Here is a 20,411-nt window from a genome sequence, read left to right on the forward strand (position 1 = left end):
ATGTCGCACCTCACCATAACAACGGAAGCTCGACTGCCAGCCGCGGGCACTACAACTCCCGGCGGCCAACGCGCGGCACCGCCTCCTTGCGCATGCGTGCAAGGACTGGCGGCGGACGGTTTGCGTGGTTCTGCCCGCCCATTCCACCTTGCGGCTTTGACGGGGTGAAGTGTCCCGCCCCTCCCCCCCACAAGCCCTCCTTGCCTTCGCTCAAGCACAGAGCCCAGCTAGGGGGCCCAGACAGCAAATCTGAGAAACCAGAACAAGGGGTGGGTGGTAACATGAGCTTATATAAGAAAAAGACCTAAAAATTGGGACTGTCCCTATAAAATCAGGACATCTCATCACCCTAAGCCCAACCCACCCTACCCGAGCCACAGTGTCCGAACACAGCACCCTGCCCTCAGTTACACATGCCTCCCCCACATCCCCATCCTGGTCTTGTTTCTTGACCCTCCTCGTTAACCCATACGCAGGCCTGCAGCCCCATGCACCGCTGAACCCTTGCACGCCTGCTGCCCCCCCATGCAGCCTTTGTGAAATCATAGCCTATGGTTCTGCTCACCTTCACCCTGCCTGGCTGTGCAACATCCTTAAAAGTCTTGCTAAGGATTTACTAACTGAACTGCTTGAACTAAGGTTGAGGTGGTTAGGTCAGCAGTGCAGACCGATTGTGAGAGATGGAAGAGTGCCAAGAAAGCCCACAACCTATGGAGGTTGAAAAGTGTGTGGTTAATAACTCAAAGGCCCCAGTGCTGTCCTCTAGCAAGCTCACCTCGCAGAAGAAAGGATAGGTTGTGGGGGTAGCTGAAGAGGAAAGGAGGCTATGACACCTCTCTGTGCTCCACACTGTTGTGCAGGGGATATGCAGGGGCCAGGGCCACTAGTGAGCATTATTCCATGCCCCACTCAAAACTTTGAGAATACAGTAAATCATACTAATATGGAGAGGAAATTGGTAGTATCACTATACCATAACACAAAGAGCCCTAGCCCTCCATGCTTGTACTGAGATCCACAGTAGATTCAAAGACACCTGTGGCTTTGGAATGTCCCTGTGAAAGCTAATCACACCTCCCCATTCCCATGGGTTGATGCAGATGAAGCTGAATGAATTGTAACTCAGGCCTTGTCTACACTACAAAGTTTTGTCAGCAAAAGCGATGCCGCTTTAATTAAAAGCGCTGTTGCATGTCCACACTAGCTCCTTGTGTTGGCAGAGTGCATCCACAACTAGCAGCTCTTGCATCAAGGCTGAGAGTAGCTACCCTACCATGCAACTGGATGCAAAGGGTGCTTTGGGAAGGGTTTGAAATACCTTATGGGGCAGGTACAGCATCACATGATGCAGGTTTCTCAATCCCATTGTTCCAGAGATATCCTAGTAGATTGTCAGTTGCTTTTTCAACTTGGGGGGGGGGGGGGGAGAGAAAGGAGACAGAGAAATGACCGACCTATCCTGAGGAATGGGGACACCCCCACACATCAGCCTCGCCCTCCCCAGTTCTGCTTAGCACAGCAGTCTCTCCCAAAGCAGCCCACTCTGCCTATGGTTCTGTGATTCCCTCGAGTTCTCCCAGCCTAAGCAGCATCCCAAGCAGCTCTGTGAGCTCTCTGTGCTGAGGAATGTCAAAGCAGCACAGCTGTTGTCCCCCTCCCAGCCCTGCACTCCCCACAGCAAGCAGCTATGTTCATCGGGGATGGCAGAACAGGAGCATTCCAGATTAATACTTTACTCTTTGTTCCAGAAGCAGAGCAGCACACTAATCTGTCATACTTCCCAGTTCCCAGAGCTTTGAAACGGGAGGGGCGCATGCTTGCAGGGCAACAGAGACCAAAACAGTGAGCAGAGCAGTTACAGCAGGCATTGTGGGATAGTGGTAGATGCCAGTTACGTCAACAAAACAAACAGCAATGTCTACACTGATGCTTTGTCGCTTTAAGTTTGCCGCAAAAAGCTTTAAAATTATGCCTCTCATTGAGGTAGTGTTGTTTTGCCACCAAAAGTAGCTTTGTAGTGTGTACACTTCCTGTTTTGTCAGCAAAAGGCAGCTTTTGCAGACAAAACTTTGCAGTATAGACAAGGTCTCAGTTTTCTGACTCCACTGCCTGGGAACACCCTTCAAAATTAACTCAATAGGAACTAGTTTTCACTGAAAACAGATGAAATGACCTAACAGTTTCTCAGATAAACTGTTCTTGAGCAATGACATTCCCAAATACAATAACAAGTTTGAATTATTTTCAAAAAGTGAAAAACCTCTTCTCACTTCCATTCCTCTAAAACAGTCTGATTCACTTCAAATTGGGAAAATTTAAAACACAAATACTAATAAGACCACAGGTGAGAAATGTCATGCAGATTGGTTTTGAGAAAAATTTTATTGGAGAAGACCAACTCTGGTCTTATAAAAAGTAAATTACAACCATTAAGTTGGAGCTGCAACAAGGGCTGCAACATAATCACAGCTATAAGAGGAGACTTGGGAGGGTGGACTTGTAGTTGGTACCACCCAGGCATGAAGGAAATCTCAGTTCATTTCCTGGCTCTCCTGATTTAATAGGTGATCATAGCCAAATCACTTAGTCCCAGATCCTCAAAAGTTATTTAGGTTCTTAACTTCCATTAATCTGGGCCTTAATCTCTTTGGATGAAATCCTGGCTCCAGTGAAGTCAATGTGAGTTTTGTCACCAACTTCAGGTCCACTGAGGATTTCTCAATTCATCCCTTCAAGCAGGGATAATACTTCCATACCTCATGGCTGCTGCAAAGGTAAATTCATTACTTTTTGTGAGGTGCTCAGATAGTATAGTGATGGGGGACATAGAAGTATTGTGTTGTCATCACAGAAAAAAAACAAAAAAGAGAATGAGATTCCAGAAAAGTGTCAGCAATTGTAAGATACGGATTGTTAAATAGAGCCGGCATGGAGTTATGCTGTTTTAAATTACCAGGGTAGAAGATGGAATCCTATGGAAATACAGTACACTCCCTGCATACTGTAAAGGAAACACATATGTCATCTATTCTGGTGGGAAATATCTGAACAGGCTTCGCACAAACAATTAAAAGCTGGAAGTGGATATGAAGGGCAGAAGAATGAATACCACATGGGGAAAAGAGCTATGGGAGGGGTGAATTCATTAACACCAGCATAAATAAGAAAACTTGCAGCAATAATGGACATATGGTAACTAAGTGACTAAGTCCACATATGGACATATGTGGACTTAAGTAACTAAGTAATTAAGTAATGGACATATGGTAACTTAAGTAACTAAGTCCACAAGATTTTGAGAACTTTTGTACATATAATGGAACCAAACAAGACACCAAGAGATGAGTTATAATTACCATAGCCACTTGCATGAAATATGGGAATAGGAAACATCCTATTTAAAATTTGGATATTCCATGAGAAAATGAAAAAAAGACAGAACTAGTTTAAAATGTTTCATTAACCAAATCTGCAAATGAAGAGATTGTGTTTGCATGTGTGTAATGGGAATTCATTCAAGATTTGACAAAGGAGTGATCAGGAAGTGAAAATGTGCAAACAAAAATCAACAGCAATAGCAAGATTGAGAGAGAATGTTAAGAAAGTGACTCATTTTGATTCTGTAGGTTTATATACTTTAAATGCATTATGACAACAGATGTGGGACCAGTTATAACTGAAGGTTACTACTACAAGTCTCACGATGTAAACCAAAGGCCATATCCTTATGTCAAATACCAAACTACACTATTCTCCTTCTACAAACACTTATCAATGTGTATTTTGACAATGAATGCTATTTTGTGTGTGAATCTAGAGCATGTGTACCAGTGAGGTTTCCCTTTCTGTAAATTTACCACAATGGGTTAATTCATCTCCCAAACTGTAAAATCCTTCCTTATATTGTGAATCACTGATCCGGTTTATAAAAACAACAAAATACATACAGAATTTTAGCAGAGCAAATTCAAGGTCATGAAAGCCATAGCTGACAAAGTATTAGACCAGGGTGAGAAAAATTTTATTAAAGCTAATGTTACATTTATACAGATTGAGAAAAGTGTGTCTGTACATCCGGTTATAGTGCTTAGATTATCCACAAATACAAAGTTTGTTTAAAAACCTCATAAGAAACATATAATACATAATCTGCAATAACCCAAATTTAGATTAAATTTAATGACAGTTTAAATCAGGGATCGGCAACCTTTGGCATATGGCCCATCAGGGAAATCCGCTGACGGGCCAGGACAGTTTGTTTACCTGCAGCGTCCGCAGGTTTAGCCGTTTGCAGCTCCCACTGGCCATGGTTCGCCATTCCAGGCCAATGGGGGCTGCGGGAAGCGGCACAGGCCGAGGGACGTGCTGGCTACTGCTTCCCGCAGCCCCCATTGGCCTGGAGCGGTGAACCGCAGTCAGTGGGAGCTGCAAACAGCCGAACCTGTGGACGCTGCAGGTAAACAAATCGTCCCAGCCCGTCAGCGGATTTCCCTGACGGGCCGTGTGCCAAAGATTGCCGATCCTTGGTTTAGATATTAGAATCCAAATACTCGGGTACATCACTCATGAAAAGTTATAGAGAGTTGGTTGTAGAAAGCAAATATAGGAATGAGTGTAGATTGTCTCTCAGTATTTGAGCATTTAGGATGGGTTTGTCCCTTTTGTAGATATAATCCATCAGAGAAGTACCTCTGTTACTAAAGCAAGATAGTATGGAGCCTCCTGGTGCAAACAATCTGCATTTATCCATCACATCTCCTTACCCGAAAAGCCTGTCAGTACGGTTTTTATTTGCATGACAAAGCCAAGAGAGGCCAAAGTGAAAAGTTTTGTTGTACTTTCTACTTGCCAATAAGTGCAATAATTAAAGGATTTAAATTTGCCACTAAACTGCATAGTCCATGCAATCACATTAAAATGGGAAAGACCTATTTGATCTAGTCCTTGTCCCTGCCAATATGGGATTATTCCCAAGGTACATTTATATTGTTTTCTTCAGTTTAAATAACTTAAGTGCTAGGGTTTCCACTTCTTCCATTAACAGTCTGTTCTGAAGCCTCTTATCACCTGGACATTTTTCCTAATATTCAGCCTAAATTTTCCCTTTCTTAATTTCATCCCAATCACTCCTAGTTGTCAGAGGACATCACCCTCAGTAATTCCTCTCCCTCCTTAGTGTTCATAATCTTCAAATATTGTAGAAAATGAATGGTTACATCCCACCTTCTCAGTTGTCACTTACCCTCCTTAGGCCATGTCTACACTACCACTTATAACGCTCAGGGGTGTGAAAACATAGAGACATAATTTGACCAGCATAAGCGGTAGTGCACACAACGCAATGTCAGCGGGAGAAGCTCTAAGGTCTCTAGTGTAGACATAGCCTAAGTTGTATTTCACGGTGTTAGGGCCTGATTCTGGGAGGCTTAAACCTTTAATTTTCCCTCATAAATCAGTCCTTCTAGCTCCTGGTTACTTTTATTGATTCCCCTCTGAACTCCTTCCATTTTGTCTATATTTTTGAAGTGCTAAAGTATTGTTCTCAATGTGGCTGCACAAGTCTAACTGATTGGAATTTAGTAAACGATTATATAGATGATGCACAAGAAGGAATAGAATCCAACCCATTCCCTACAAGCTGTATGGCTAACAGGAATAAAAGCAACAATGTTATTTTTGTCCCTGAAGTCAACAGGATACAACCTGCAACTCACACAGTGAGCATCTGACTCAATAGAGGTTCTATTTTTACCTAGTCATTTTTCAGAGTAATACTGTGCCTTAAAATAGCATATAGTGATTATTTTTCAAATAAGACGCTCTCTGCAGCTCCAGTATTTGTTATACAACCCCCCCCCCCACACACACACACACACACACCACTTGAAAAGATTAAGGCTGTTTACTTTAGAGAGGAGACAAATTAGAGGGGACGGGCAAAGGCATACTAAATAATAATCTAGAGATGATAGGGTGAATCAAAGAGCTTAATTTTTCTCATAATAAAAGAACAGAGACATTCCGTGAACTCCAGAGTCAGCACTTAACACTGATAAAAAAAAATTAGACATACAATTATCCTGTGCAACTCATTGCCACAATATATCATTGAAGCCAAAAGGATAGATATTTATATAGATATAATGAGAACACCCAGAGGTAAAATAGTACAGATTCTAAAAAACCCTAAAGTTTGGAAAAGATATAAATCATCATGCTTCAGGGCATAAGCCAACCGCTACATGAGAGGTATTACGAAGAAACTTTCTCTGTGAGAAGGTTATTCCATAATTCTTCTAAAATATTTCATACACCTTCCTCTGAAGCATTTGGTAATAGCCACTATCAAAAACTGGATACTGGATTAAAAGGACCATGGGTCTGATCAAGTATAGCAATTCTTATGTTCCTCTGATGCTAGGGGTGAGATTTTGCTGTAAACTACACTAGACAAACTGAGACCTGAAGCTCTCATACAGGAAGTCTTCTATTTTACATTTTTAAATAATTTCTTAAAATTAGCAGGTAGTTTAAATATATTTTAAATTGATCACAAACCTATTGCACTGTAATAGGTCCACATTGATTATTTTTCCTTGTAACCTTTTAACATCTGACTACAGATTAATCACTTTGATACATGGATTGAAATGTTTTCTTTAGTACCACTATCAAAATGTTATTAACTATTGCTAGGGCCCTACCAAATTCCCAGCCATGAAAAATGCGTCACAGACCTTGAAATCTGGTCTCCTCCTGTCAAATCTGTTTTTTTGGTTTTTTTTGGTGGGCTTTTACGCTATACTATGCAGATTTCACAGGGGAGACCAGTGTTTCTCAAATTGGGGGTCCTGACCCAAAAGGGATTTATTGGAGAGGTCACAAGGTTATTTTAGGGGGGGTCATGGTATTACCACTCTTACTTCTGCACTGCCTTCAGATCTGGATGGCCAGAGAGCAGCGGCTGTGGTCCAGGTGCCCTGCTCTGAAGCCGGCGCCCCACCAGCAGCAGCAGAGAAGTGAGGGTGGCAATACCATACCATGACATCCTTACTTCTGCATTGCTGCTGGGGGTGGTGGCTCTGCCTTCAGAGCTGGGCTCCCAGCCAGCAGCCGCCGCTCTCCAGCTCTGAAGGCAGCTGCCACCAGCAGCAGAACAGAAGTAAGGATAGCAGTACACAACCCCCCCCCCCTCAACTCCTTTTTGGGTCAGGGCCCCTACAATTACAACACTGTGAAATTTCAGATTTAAATAGCCCAAATCATTAAATTTACAGTTTTAAAAATCCTATGACCACAAAATTGACCAAAATGAACCATGAATTTGGTAGGGCCCTAGCTATTGCACAACAGAGCTTTTATTATGCTTTCAGAAGCATTGCTTGTTTGTTACTTGTAGCCTTAACACTGCTTTCCTGGGTGTTATTCCACTCTTTCAAAAAAATAGTCCTTCAAAAAGAAACCGGAAGTAATTATTAACATTATTCAACACAGAATATTTTTAAACAAACAAAATCTTAAAATTAACCGGAACAAAATCTATCCTTCCCCACCCTCTAAATCCCAAACAAGGCCCCATCTTTTGCAGGGTGGAAAAAGGTCCGACTCTTGAAGACTGAACCTTGGTGCTGGTCAGGGAGACTGTCACCGGAGGAGATCCTGGTGCCACAGGTGAGGACAGGGAAAGAGACATCCCTGAAGATGGAGGGGGAACGGAACAACAGTGGCTTCGCATGAAGATCCCAGCTGCCGGAAAGGGGAATGGGTTCTGGTGAAGACAGTTATGTTTTATATCGCTGATTAGGACCAAATTATATTTTGTCTGCTGATGGTTGTGATAATGGATGTACAATCACCACCATGGTGATTAGCACAGTAAAAGCCATAGATTAGATAGTTAAAATAGATTAGAGAAAGTATCCATCAATCTTTTTCTAGTCTGACTAGACATAAGTGCTTTGGTTCTTTATATAGCTAACAGAAAAGGAAAAAGGACATATAGGCTCCAATCCTGCTCTTGTTGAAGCCAATGGCAGTTTTGCCATATACTTCAGTGAGAACAGGATTGAACCCAGAGTGTATGGAAACCGTGAGGTTCTTTTCCCAGGCAAAGTGAACTGGCCAACCTTGATACTGTACATTTAACTAGGGCCTAATGCTTAATGAAATTATAGCTGTGGTACACAGGGTAAAATGGTACCTGCATAAATAGCAACATTTATTCAAGCAGTAAAATAAATATACACAAGGAAAATGATTAATATACAAAATACAAAGAGATGAAAGAACTCCAACATTATATAAATACTCAAGTGTATAAGTAATTTTAAAAGCAATTATCTTTCATTTCATTTAAAAAAATAATCAGGTGCCTCATTTTATCTTTAGCACAAATAGTCTTGTTATTCCTTCACTGGACTATGAACAAGAGGGAAAATTTGTCACAATGACAAACTATTCCAAGAGGATTTTCTTGAGCTCTTTGGAAGACATATTAATTTTCTGTAATACAGCTACACCTTAGTAATCATAGGCTGGCTAGACACGGTAACCCTTTTTAGAGGACTACAGTTAAGAAACTACTATATTCACACAATATACAGATAGTATTAAGAATATAAGGCCAAATGCTGCCTTCAGTAACACTGGAGTAAACCTGGAGTAATTTCAACGTAGCCAAATAAGTCAGTGGTTTTACACCAGTATAACTGAGGGCATAATTTGGCCCCAGGGTTCATATAGAGGTTTTTTTCAATGGGAAGCTAGCATCTCCCTTCTTGAACTCTTTCGGTCTCACTGGGTCCCATGGCAGGACATCACTATCTATTTTCCAATTCCCCCAGGTTCTCTTCCACACACAACTGTCTTTGGAGGCATATCTGCAAACAAAGACTTCAAGGCTACTTGAATTTTTGCATGATCTGATTTTGTTTGCATAGAGCCTCTTTGAATAAACCTCAAAGCATTTAAACCGAAGTTTTGTAATACAACTGTCCATCATTCTTAATCTCACCAAGACTTACACAGAAGCCTGTTTCTTAGGTTGCATAATACCTTTATTAGTAGCAACATTTCTATGCAGAGGATCTCATGCAAGCTGCTTTGCATGCTCAACTTCCAGTGAAATCACCTTTCAGCATCAGGTTCTAAATATACAGCATTTAAAATCCTTGAATAATTTAAGGAGAAGTGAGCAAGTGGACAGTGAAAAACAAACTGATAAAGACTAGCTAAACTAACTAGGCTAAAAAATTAAGTGATAATAAAAGCAACACTGTTATATTTTATCTTTCTTATTACACTACAGACGCTCCTCGACCTAAGCAATCATTCCGTTTCGGAAAGCCTTGCATAACCCCAATTTTACATAAGACGGAAACATATATTGTGCCAGCATAAAAAAACCAAACAATTACAACAAAAAATATTGCATGTACCTTAATCCTATTGTTATCCTGGCACACTGAAGGCTGCATTTTGGTGGTGGATGACAATGGGCTTAATTTGTAAATGAGGAAAAAGGCATTATATTATCAGAGTCGTCAGAGGGGGTTTTGGAGGTGGAAGGCTGTGGAGATGTGGACGTTGCAGATCTCTCAACCTTCCTTACAAATTTATAGAGAGATGACTGGATAGTGGCCTTTTTCTTCTCTTCATACATCTGTCTATAACAGGCCAGCGTTTCATCAATGCCTCTGTTAACTTTCAAGAATCGTGAGGAATTGGGGTCCATCTTCTCAAATCTTGCCATTGCAGAGTCAATCTCACGAAATGCAAGTGCCATCTCCTTGGTATTGAAGTGTCGTGGTTCTTCTACTTCTTCAACTTCATCCTCAGCTTCAGTCTGCTCTTTTACTTTTGCTGCTTCTAATTCCATGAGATCCTCATTTGATAATTCAGCTCCATGGGATTCGATAAGCTCATCCACATCACCAACATCAACCTCCAGCTCAAGCTGCTCGGCAAGCTTCACAATTTCATCTGCCACCTCCTCATATGTTTCGTCTTTTTCAAAACCTTTAAAGCTGCGTACGAACTGTGGGCACGCTTTCTTCCATACGGCATTCAAACAAACTTGGGTAACCTCTGCCCAGGCCCTAGCAATGTTTATGATGGCTTGGTAAATGTTATACGATTTCCAAAAATCGCGTAAAGTCTTGCCAGTCTCTCTGCCAGTTGCTTCTACTGCCTGTGCAAATGTTCTTCGTAGATAATAGGCTTTAAAATTAGCAATGACCCCCTTATCCATGGGCTGTAGGAGTGACGTCGTGTTAGGAGGCAGAAACACGACTTTTACATTAGGGTGAAAGTCGTCTAAATTTGCGGGATGTCCAGGAGCATTATCAACGATAAGCATAATCTTGAATGGGATGTTGTTTTCTCTGCAGAATTTTTCCACTTCAGGGATAAACAAATTTATAAACCAATCTTTGAAAAGTGCCATTGTGATCCAAGCCTTTTGATTTGAACGGAAATGAACTGGAAGGGTAGCCTTGCTAATGCCTTTAAATGCACAGGGATTTTCTGAATGATAAACAAGCAACGGTTTCAATTTGCAATCTCCAGCTGCATTACCCCCAAGCAAAAGTGTTAGCCTATCCTTCGAAGCCTTAAACCCTGGCATCATCTTTTCCTCTTTTGAAATGTTTGCTCTGTCTGGCATTTTTTTCCAAAACAATCCAGTTTCGTCGACGTTAAAGATTTGCTGGGCTGTATAACCATATTCTTCTATAAGTTTTCGTAACACTTCGGGATACTTTTCAGCTGCTTTTGTATCCGCACTAGCAATCTCACTACTCACTTTTACATTGTGAAAATTTGCACGTTGTTTAAATCTATTAAACCACCCATGACTAGCCACAAACTTTGCGTTAGGATCACTGTATTTTCCCTTTACGTCTTCAAAAATACTTTTAGCCTTCGCTTGAATAATCATTAGACTAAGCGGCACACGTTTTTGAATCTGATCTTCCATCCACATTGTTAATAACTTTTCCATTTCATAGATAGCACCAGAACGTTGCTTCGTTATGACTGTTGATTTTAAAAGAGCAGACCCTTTCATATGCTCTTTTATGCGTGCACTATCATTCAAAATACTTTTCACTGTTGAGGTAGCCAAATCGAGTTCACGAGCAATTGATGACAGGCTTTGTCCGCCTTCATACTTTTTCACTATTTTCATTTTCTGCTCTAAATCAATCTTCTTTCGCTTACGAACTGGTCTTGCACTCTTGCTATCACTTGGTTGCTTTCCAGGCATGATTTGAATGAAATAATAGGGTGAATCAACAGAAATACAGTATCACTGAAATAACACAAGACTGAGAGGCTGTGAGAGCACAAAGCCTTCCCTTGTGGGAAATGCTACTGCTGTATTCCTCTGCACACCGCACTACAGACGCTCCCCAACTTACACAATTGTTCCGTTCTGGAACGCCTTGCGTAACTTGAATTTTGCATGAGTCAGAAACGTATACCCATTACGCAAAAAAAAACAAAAAAAAAACCTATTTCTAGCTTAAGGAACTTTTTCCATAAGTGCAGATTTGCGTAAATTGGGTCTTGCGTAACCCAGGGAGCGTCTGTACAGTACTTTGCATTTCCATACACTACGCAATATTTTCGCAACTCAAAAATTTTATTTATGCCTTATGGAACTTTTTGCATAAGGTCGAATTTGCGCAAGTCGGGTCTTGCATAACCCGGGGAGCATCTGTATTAGTAACCATGAAATTACACACTTATTCTATTATGCATCCACTCAAAAGCAAGTTCAAAACATCTTGAATCTAGAGAAAACACTCCTGAGTTATTTTTCCATCCATCATTGCAATTAGGTTTTAGGACTCAGGAGTTCTTTTTCTACTATTCAGACCAAACAAAGTTTTTCCAGCAAAACTCAGTAAAATTACTTCTGTCTCTGTGAACCATACTTTCTGTCAAGACAAGTTAGCATAAACTTTTTCTATCATAACATAGCTGCCAACAGTCTCTCTTTGAGGACCTCTTCTGCCCAAAAAAAGCAGGCGTGAGCTCCTGTGAGTTGTCTTTTGACACTGTCTGCAGCAACAGGGTCTGACAGCTTGTTTTGTTACTTTCACAAATATACCTCAGTCCTCAGTGACTCACAACAGTACACTCGGTGGATTATTTTTTCTTCTGATGAAAACACACCAGTACCACAAAAGGCTGTTAAGAAAGCGATCTAATTATCTCCATCCTGATGCCAATGGTTCTGACTCTTAAACTATAAAAAAGCCAAAAACTTATTTTGATTAAAGTTTGCTAAATTTTGATCTAATGCAAATTTTCACAAGAGTTATAATTTTCTCAAAAATAACCCACCTGATGTTTGCAGAATTAGCTGTGGGGGGAAAATCCTCCTTTTCCACTCTAAGCCAACCATTGACTAAAGTCTGAAATTGGAGAACAAGATCAAAGATACCATCATTTAAATAAGTCTAGCCCAACTTTCTAATTCAGTTCTTGTTTGCATATTACTCTTTGCCATTGTGTGAGTGAGTGGTACCTAGTGGTTAAAGAACCAGGATTTCTGAAATCTGGAATCTTTCTAGCACTACCACAGCTTTGGGCAAGTCGCTGCACTTCAGCTGTTTCAGTCCCCCCGTTTGTCAAACACGTACCTGCTTCTCCAAGGGCTGGTGACGCCTAGTTAATATTGGGAGAGCATCCTCACATGGAAGGCACTAGAAAAGTGCAAGAGTTCCAGAATACTTCCCCAGCTGTAAAGTAGGGAGCTTACAGTATGTCTGCATAGGCATAAGGCCAGGGTGACAATGCAGCTACGTTATCCTGACTGTGAGTTTTTGCAGTACACGCACTGCATGGGGGAGCAGCCAAGCATACCTGGGTGTCTGCCCCACAACCGTTCAGGGCCCGGGCCAGTCATTTCTGCGAAACCACAAGAGGGGCAGGCAGGAAGACAACACAATCTGCAGCCCGAGGGACACAAAGCAGCTGAAGGTGTGTGCAGGGGCCAGGTTCTGGGCCTGCACTGGGCAGGACAGAGGCCAGACTAGATGGTCCCTTCTAGCCTTAACGTCGGCGGTCTCAGCGCGCAGGAGGACACGCCCTACGCAGCCAGACACGTCCGCTGGAACGGCCTAGAGCCAGGGCACAGACGTCCGGCGGCCGAGAGGGGATTCCACCCAGCTGCCCCCGGATCACCGAGGGAGGCAGGGCCGTGAGACTACAGGCACCCCCCCCGCCCCCCCCCGCGCACACACAGCCCAGAGGAGGCAGGCCCGGAGCGGCCCGGCCGCAGGGCGGGGAGCGGCCGCCTCCCCCCAGGCCGGCTCTGTCCGCGCCCGCAGGGCGGGCAGCGGCTAAGGGGGAGGGAGCAGTCCCAGGGAGCAGCACCAGGGGGCCTGAGCGAGCGAGGGAGGAAGGGAGAAGCCGGGCCCCAGCCGCGAGCTGGACAAGCGGGAGTGGCCCAGGCACCACGCGGGCCTGTACGTACTTCTCTCGACAGGGCAGAGGTACGGGAGCCGACAAGGATCAAACCCACCCTATCCCAGGGCTGAGGTGGGCGGGCGTTACCCAGGCACGGGACCCTACAGGGAACCAGCCCAACCCCTCCCCCTGCTCCCGCCACGCGGAGTCGTGCTGTAGCCACGCCTCCTGGCGTTACGACGTATCTCACGCTCCGGAGCGCGAGGGGATAACGAACCGTCCCGTCACCCGGCGCGAGCAGCCGGCACCATGATCACTTCCGGTAGGTCAGAGGGTAGCGGAAGGGGTAGTAGAAGGTGGCAGGTTAAGACAGACGGCGAGTGGGGAGAAGTCCCTGCAGGGAGGCTGTTCCCCCGCCCCATACTTCGGTCTGGCGGTGGCGAGAGACCCTCTCCTCCGACCTCCACCGCTCTGGGGCCTTCGGCAGAGTTTCCGGGCGGGTGCCTCCCAGAATGCCTGGCGGCCGGATGTGCCGCCATCTTTAGGCTCCCTCTCTCCCTTGTATTGACAATAACAAGCCCCGATCCGTCCCGTCCCCCCCTCCCGGGAGAGAGAGAAGGAGGCAGAGAGGGGGGAGGAGGGAGAGCGGGGGGAGCTAAAGCGAGAGGAGAGGAAAAGGAGAGGGGGCTGAGGAGAAGAAGAGGAAGGAAGGAAACGGGAAAGGGAGGAGGTGGAGAAAGGAGTCTATAGACAAGAGGGAGCGAGAGAGACTCACCCATCCACCCTTTTATTTCCTCTTGAAGGAAGCGGGTAGGAGCAAAACAAGGAGAGAGACCCCAGTGGGAGCAGAAAAGGTAGAATACAGGTGTAGCGAGGAGGACTGGGAGAGGCCAGTGGGTGGAGAGAAGAAGGAAGAGAGACGCTGCTGAGAGGCGTAGAAGCAAGAGAGGCATGAGAAACCACTGAGAAGAAACAAAGGAGCAGTGAAAAGACGAAATAAGTGATTCTACCGAGAGAAGAAAGTGAAGGGGGGGGGGACTGAAGGACTCTGCTAGCAAAAAGGAGGAGTTGAGAGACTCCTCTGAGAGAAGACAAACCAGAGACTGACTCTAACTCTCTTTTTGTCTGTCACACCAAAAGAATTTGATGCCCCTCAGTCTGTTCACCTCTGTGTGTTCATGTTTCCCACAGGTTTCTCTTCCCCCAACCCCCCAGCAGCAGCTCAGGAGGTCAGACCTGCCACTGATGGTAATAGCAGCAGCAGCTCCTCCTCCTGCAAGAAGAGAAAGTTAAACAACAGCAGCAACAACTCTGAAAGAGAAGAGTTTGATTCCATTTCCTCCTGCTCCTCTTCTCCTTCCAAAAACAACTCATCATCATCTTCCTCCATCATCACCACCTCCTCAGGGGGCCCCTCATCCAACCATCATCTGCAGAAGAAGCTGCGCTTTGAGGACTCCTTGGATTTTATTGGACTCGATGTGAAGATGGCTGAAGAGTCTTCCTCATCCTCTTCTCCTGCTCCCTCTTTTCAGCAGCAGCACCAGCAACAGCTCAAAAATAAAAGCCTTTTAATTTCATCAGTGGCTGTGGGGCACCATGCAAATGGCTTGACCAAAGCTGCCTCCTCCACGGTCTCCAGTTTCGCCAACAGTAAACCTGGCTCTGCCAAGAAGTTAGTGATCAAGAACTTTAAAGGTAATAACAAGCCATAATTTGTCCTCACCTTTGATGAGTTGACACTCAACTCATGTGCTATTTCAACATGACAAGCTATCCAGTTAGCTTGTAAATAGGTTTTATTGGAAATACTCTTCTGTGATGAACGCCTGAATCTGTATGTAAAAGGGAAACATAATATGGTGTAGACTTGCCAAATCTAATATGCACTTGGAGGCAAACTCCATCATTTGGGATTACTTTTAAGGTACTTTTCATTGCCTCTTTTGAGAGGAAGGATTTGAGACCTCATACTCCTGATTTTTGCTTTTAAATCACCCTTATTCAGAATGATACCATTTGATATCCCTAATGTAGTAATTCCAACTCCAGAAACAACAAATAGTTTAGTCCAGCGTGTTTGACAGGTCTCTGCAGAAAATATCTTATTAAAAATAGCTAATTGTCCATCTCATTTTGTCCATCACAGTATGGTCTCTGCCTATTTTATTTCATTTTTAAATAACTTACATTTTTAGGTGATTACTAAGCTTTTATGATTTGAGATGCTCTTCCCTTCCCCAGGTCTCTTAATGCATTGGCATACTTTTTTTTTTTTTTTTTGGCCTTTTCCTCTCCTTGTTGCCCCACTTCTCTATCCACCCTCTCACCAGAAGGATGTGTGCTGCTCTTGTTGCTTGAGTTTTGGAGTGCCACGTGAGGCCAGGCAGCGTTGTGGCAGAGCTGAGTGCTGCAGAAGCAAAGAAGCAAAGCTTGGGCTGATGTGATGCTGCCTGAGAGCTATTTCAGCTGTATTATGGGCCACTATAGGAGCAGGCAGGGAATGTGCATAGCTTTCAAGGAGCTGCTTGTTGCTTTACCTGAAAACCATGGGCAAAATCCAAGCTTCATACAGCTTTCCTTGTTTCTTTCCTCTACACCACCTCATGTTAGTCTGACAACTTATTTCGCTACTCCTGTTCTCCTCCATCACATTGAACAAACGGTGGTTTATACAACATTTGCATCCCAAAAGATACTAAGGTGCTTCATATGCTTTAAAGATATACAAGAGGAGAGGGGCTTTTTATCTTATTCAGGACAGTAAGTTTTTAGTGAATCTATATCTAGTGTTAATTTATGGTGCTCAAATTAGATTATAACTTTGCTCTGTGGTATTCATGATAGCATTTATGAAAAGTTCTTCCATCCTACTGCGGAATGCACTAACCTCATCTAGTTTGACTCAGTTCTGGAATTTTAGGATGGTGATGCATGATAGCGAGAACTGAAGTCTAGTCTTCGTTTATGGCTTCTCTTACAGGTTATAGGTGAACGGAATATGGGCAGTAGCGTTTCACAACTTTTTTATTGTTTTTGTTTAATGTTGTAGCTTACACATTCTTGTGAGACTTGTTGCATATTATGAACTGTTGTTTTGTCTGACACTTCAAAAATGTACCAGCTCTGTGACTGCTATTTATTGAGTCAGTATTAAATGACAGATTGAAAATATTTTTTAATTCTGCCCTTATCTGTGTTATTAAGAACACCTTATTAAAATTAGAATACGTTTTTAAAACAGGAATTTTTCACTGTTTTATTTATGTATAAATTCACTCAGCTTTGACAGTGAAAGTGGGCTAATCGCATTTCTACTTAGTGCATAAGAACCTGAATGGGAAACTAACATAATGCTGGAATATTGCCGACACTGTGTGGAAATAGGTATTTTGTTTTAAATATACGTCTCTATTATGACTTCCTCTCCCCCCCCCCCCCAAAAAAAATCACAAATTTCTGTTGTCTTAATTTTGTTTAAAAACTGGGTTTGCAAAACCTAAACTGTGGGCCAAACGTGACCTGAAAGCATACATGTCTTTCTCCTTAAACTCCCTACCCTCCCTTCGCCATATCCCAATATTCCTCCTGGAACAATGATCACTTGACTTAAGTATTTTGTTTTTAGAATTCTAAGTTTGCTCTGTCCTGAAACCCCTTATACTTTCTGATGCCTTGAGATGTGGCTATGATCCTGGCTAAAAGAGAGTGAGAACCAATCATTTAGGCATCTCATCCATTTTTGTTAATTGTTCAGAAGGGTTCCTGTTGAACACTGTAAGAGACTCCATCTCGTAGGTGTTAAGGTCTCTACTTCTGCACTTCCAGCCCTTGCCAGAAGCTAGTGTTACTCACAGGATCCTGTTACTGAGCTAATTAATATTAAAAAAAAAAGTCATTAAAAAATCCCCAAATATTTCCATAAACTTGCTTTAGGCAATCATTTTGTGATTAGATTTATGATTTAAAAATTAAACTTACCACAGCACGGAGGATTTGACTTAGGAAATTTTTGTTAACCTCTTTTACATACTTTTTTATTGAAGGTAATGTACAGTGGGGAGGAGCTATGGAAAGAAGGCTGTACTAAATGATAGTGGAGTTGAATCTTTCCAAGTCTGACATACTTGAACATAAAGAACAGGGCTTGAAAAACATAACAAACACCTACTGCCCAGAACCTGCAGACCTAAGAAAACACGACTGCATTGGTTCAGATTGGAAGATTTTCTTTGCAAACAAAGGTCTATAATCTATAATGTTTATAATGTTTCCTGTGTAAATATAGCTTAAAACCTGCATAAATTGATGGGATGGGTCTCCTTCACCAGTTTTCCACTTGGTACAGTTATCTGTCTTGGAACATCTGTCACACATCTCTAAAAAGGGCTGGCTTCATTTTACCAACACATGATGATCAATCTGTATGTCACTTTCTAATTATTTTGTCCTGTGCTGCCAGCTTAATAAAAAATCAGTATTAATGAAAGTATAGACTGACGATATTTTTTTCACTTGAACTGTTAAGACATTAGGTATTGCAGAGTTTATAGACCGGTGTATCGTATCTGCTACAAGTGCTGTGATGTGCAGGCACAACAGGGTGACTTGAACACTGTGAGTCAAGTTGAAACTTAGAATTTCATTGCTATCTAACAGTGAAAGCAGAATCTGATGTATGCCTAAATAGACTTTCTTTATGTTTTAGTGGAAGCTAGAGTGTTTTTTCAAATTTGTCATCTTCACATTTATAAAACAACTAGAATTTTCTGCTCTCCTTAAACAGGATCTCAACCTTTGTTTATATCCTAGATAAACCTAAATTGCCTGAAAACTACACAGATGAAACCTGGCAAAAATTGAAAGAAGCTGTGGAAGCTATCCAAAACAGTACTTCAATTAAGTACAATTTAGAAGAGCTCTATCAGGTAAGTGGTCCCAATCTATATTTAAAGCCATTCAGTCTAAATAAAATCTGGATATGCTCTGTTCATTTTTCATTTCTCAAAATTATTTTTGTGATTTTAAAAAAAAAGGAAATGACACTTTGTAGCTACTTTCCTACTGAACAAACTATTTACTTAGAACAGTTTCTCAAAGTGACTTTAAAAATCCAGAATAAAGGATTTGCAAGAGCTAAAGTTGAACTGAGAACCTTTTTACCTGCCAAGAGCATAATCTAAGGTGTGGTTTCCCTTGCAACAGTTGACACGAATTAAATAAGGCAAGGAGCTGTATTCCCTTTACTACTGCTTTTGAGTTTGTGCTGTGTAGCTGCTCAAGGAGAAACATGAAATCCTAAAACGTTTGGTGTTTAGGTAAGAAAAGGACAACTTGGATTAAAATGTAATCTATTTGTGTCTGTCTAAACACAATCTCTGTTCATAATTTGGGATCATAAACAACCATTTTTTTAAAAAAATCATTTAACTTCTAAAGTAGGTGTAAAATGTGTCACCATATTTCCTCATGAAAATCATATTCGTTTAGTTGTCATTGCTTGTCATTAGAAATTATGTATATTTGACAGTGAAAACATTTAAACACCCCCCCCATCATTAGTAATGATTATTTTGCCCTGATTATTATTATTTTTAAAGAATGCTGTCAGGTCTAAATTGAGTATTAGACCTTTTTTATAAGCTCTTCAGTCTTTATATAATTACATTTCTGTTTCTGCATTCTTTATGTACAGTTACTTAACTAAATTTGTTTAGTCAAAATAACTGGGACTTCCTAAACTTGGGGGGGGGGGGGTTGTACCACCTAGTGCTGCACGCAGTTATAAAGAAGTACTTCTATTTTGTTCTATTTTTAAGCTTTTATCGTTTGATAGGTTTTCATGGTTTTTTTTCTCGAAAAGGTGAATTTTGAATGTGGTTTTGGCTCCAGCAAATATACGATGACATTCTGTTTTTAAGTCTTATTGAAGTTTGGGATGGGTTGAATTGCCTGAATATGGGCTGAATATTTTTTTTTCTTTTTTGCCGTCCTCGTGTCCCCCCCACTCAGCGCATGTTACATGCGCTTTAGATTCTTGTTTTGAACTTTTAAATCAAAACCAGCAAGGTTGAGAAACTTCATGTTTGGCATGTGCATGGTTCCACAATAAAGAGCGCCTTCTTTGCAGCATTTGGAGGAATTAATGGCAAATTAGATACCCTGAAATCAACAACTGCATGTGTATTTAAGCTCCGGACAAATAGGCTTATACTGTATTGAATAATGCAGAACTGCAAATAAATGTGTTTTTAAAAAATACAGTGAATCATGGGCTTATCTACCACTCAAAGGACAAACAAATCAATTAACTAGTAGAGATGGCCTTTATCTACAAAGTCATACTGAAAACCTTGCCACTACTTCAAAGTAGTAGTTTAAAATGAATTTGCCCTCTTAGAGGTTGATATCAAACCAGGTTTCACTGTGCTACTTATGCTCAAGGAGAGTGAGTTACAACTACTTTGAGAATCATGACTTTGAATATCCTGACATATGTGTTGAAAATTTCAGCCATAACGTTACAATTATTTAAATATATTTAAGTGAATAGGAACATTTCATACTTGACTGCCCTCTAAGTTGAATCTAAAAATAAATGTCTTAATTTAAAAATAGTAATAGCAATTGCTAGTATTTTAAATGCTAAATAAACTAGTGCTGCTTGTGAACAGCTGCTTGGTAAATGGATCTGATTCCAAATATGCTTTGGCAGACATCATTATCTAAGCAGAGAGAGGAATGGCCCAAAAAAAGCCTGTTGAAGTTCCTTCCCACACTCTTCAAAAGGATTTATTCATATTTTGTGTTTGAACAGAGTTAAGCTTCTTGGTTTTAGTTTGACACATCTGTGTGCCAGTAAAATCCCACTGAGTGAACATTTCTTTTGAGCCTTTAATTTTTTAGACCACGAACCATTAGCGCTGTGTTACTACTTCTACTTCTTAGGTTGAGGTTGGGGAAGAGCGCACATAGATAAGCAGCTAAATAATCAT

General features: G+C 41.8%; 1 protein-coding gene across 3 annotated transcripts in view; it reads left to right on the forward strand.

The window, feature by feature from the left end:
• Positions 1 to 13,264: 13,264 nt before the first annotated feature.
• The window catches only part of CUL4B (cullin 4B), a 31,510-nt gene continuing 24,363 nt past the window's right edge, over positions 13,265 to 20,411 (forward strand). The window contains exons 1-3 of one of the 3 annotated variants that reach the window (XM_073361302.1): positions 13,265 to 13,502; positions 14,608 to 15,114; positions 18,229 to 18,344. In XM_073361302.1, the coding sequence (XP_073217403.1) occupies positions 14,904 to 15,114; positions 18,229 to 18,344 (327 nt within the window). In that variant the 5' untranslated portion in view covers positions 13,265 to 13,502; positions 14,608 to 14,903. Of the gene's footprint in view, positions 13,503 to 13,528; positions 13,739 to 14,607; positions 15,115 to 17,462; positions 17,661 to 18,228; positions 18,345 to 20,411 lie in introns of those variants that run through there. The other 2 variants (XM_073361301.1, XM_073361303.1) reach the window with 2 other exon arrangements.

This window comes from Lepidochelys kempii, chromosome 9 (assembly GCF_965140265.1).
Source record: "Lepidochelys kempii isolate rLepKem1 chromosome 9, rLepKem1.hap2, whole genome shotgun sequence".
In the NCBI taxonomy this organism is placed as follows: Eukaryota; Metazoa; Chordata; order Testudines; family Cheloniidae; genus Lepidochelys; species Lepidochelys kempii.